The 843-nt window shown below is 62.3% G+C and overlaps 2 protein-coding genes across 2 annotated transcripts in view; both read right to left on the bottom strand.

The window, feature by feature from the left end:
* The window catches only part of TraAM80_06338 (uncharacterized protein), a gene marked incomplete at both ends in the record, with an annotated part of 708 nt that extends 395 nt beyond the window's left edge, over window positions 1-313 (bottom strand). The window contains one exon of the mRNA XM_029383188.1: window positions 1-313. This exon is cut by the window's left edge and continues 395 nt beyond it. Within this exon, the coding sequence (XP_029236956.1) occupies window positions 1-313 (313 nt within the window).
* Window positions 314-458: 145 nt separating this feature from the next.
* Window positions 459-843, bottom strand: TraAM80_06337 (uncharacterized protein; the record flags this gene model as incomplete). Its single annotated transcript, XM_029383187.1, has 1 exon — window positions 459-843. A coding segment is annotated over one exon (385 nt), but the record flags the coding sequence as incomplete, so codon positions are not given.

The raw sequence follows: 843 nt of genomic DNA, 5'->3' as shown, positions 1-843 counted from the left end.
AAATCCCAACCGAAGTGCCTGCAATGGCGCTGGCGGCGAAAATTTGGAACCCTTCTAGCCACGTCAAATTCGACGGCGAAGCTGCCTTGCGCAGGGGCTTGAACTCAACGAAGGCCCTTTGCAAAGGGCAAAGCGTCTCGCATTTACGCTTCCACCTTGTCGCGGGCATCGCTTGCATCTTCCCCAGCCGTGCCGTTACAGCGGTGAGAGTTCCCCACGCCGGACAGCCACCCCCACGCAATGGGTGGATCAAAACTCCCAAAAGTAGCGGTGGGCGGCCCTCCACTAAGGCGACACCGCTCACGCGCAGCATGGGGCGAGCCGCGCCGTTTGGTGCCGAGTAGCATGCGCTTTGTATTCGCCGCACTGGGTTCCACGTCGTCTTTGTTTTATTTGCCCAATCCAAAATGCAGCCCAAGGCTTGCTACGGCCTGGTCTCGATGGGGCCTTGCCTCGGGCTAGCGCGCTGAATGCGAGGCCGCCGGCGAAGAAGGGGTGCGCAAGGATGGGGGCACCCACCAGCTTTTTACTGGGGCTGTTAGCGGCAAAGGTGCAAAGCCGTGGGCCAAAAGCTGGCTGCCGTGGGGCACCGCAGGTGAGCCGAGAAAGGGGCGGAGAGGGTCTCGTGTATACGGGCCCTCGGCGGGCGGCGGGAAAGGAGGCCCGCCACCCAGCAGATCGGGTGCAAATCCGCCTTGCGCTGTTTGATTGCGGCGAATACAAAACTGCAACCATCTGAATAGGAGGCCCCGGTGCAGCCCACAAGCGCCGCGCCGACCTTTTCCCGTTTTCACGGCGAGCGGTGTAGCAAAGAAGGCGCCGGCAGGCCTGGCGTCGACCGAC

Source organism: Trypanosoma rangeli, assembly GCF_003719475.1.
Source record: "Trypanosoma rangeli strain AM80 chromosome Unknown Tra_15.4_contig_00229, whole genome shotgun sequence".
In the NCBI taxonomy this organism is placed as follows: domain Eukaryota; phylum Euglenozoa; class Kinetoplastea; order Trypanosomatida; family Trypanosomatidae; genus Trypanosoma; species Trypanosoma rangeli.
Note: the sequence above shows the minus strand (reverse complement) of the source record. Positions and strands in the feature narration are given on the sequence as shown.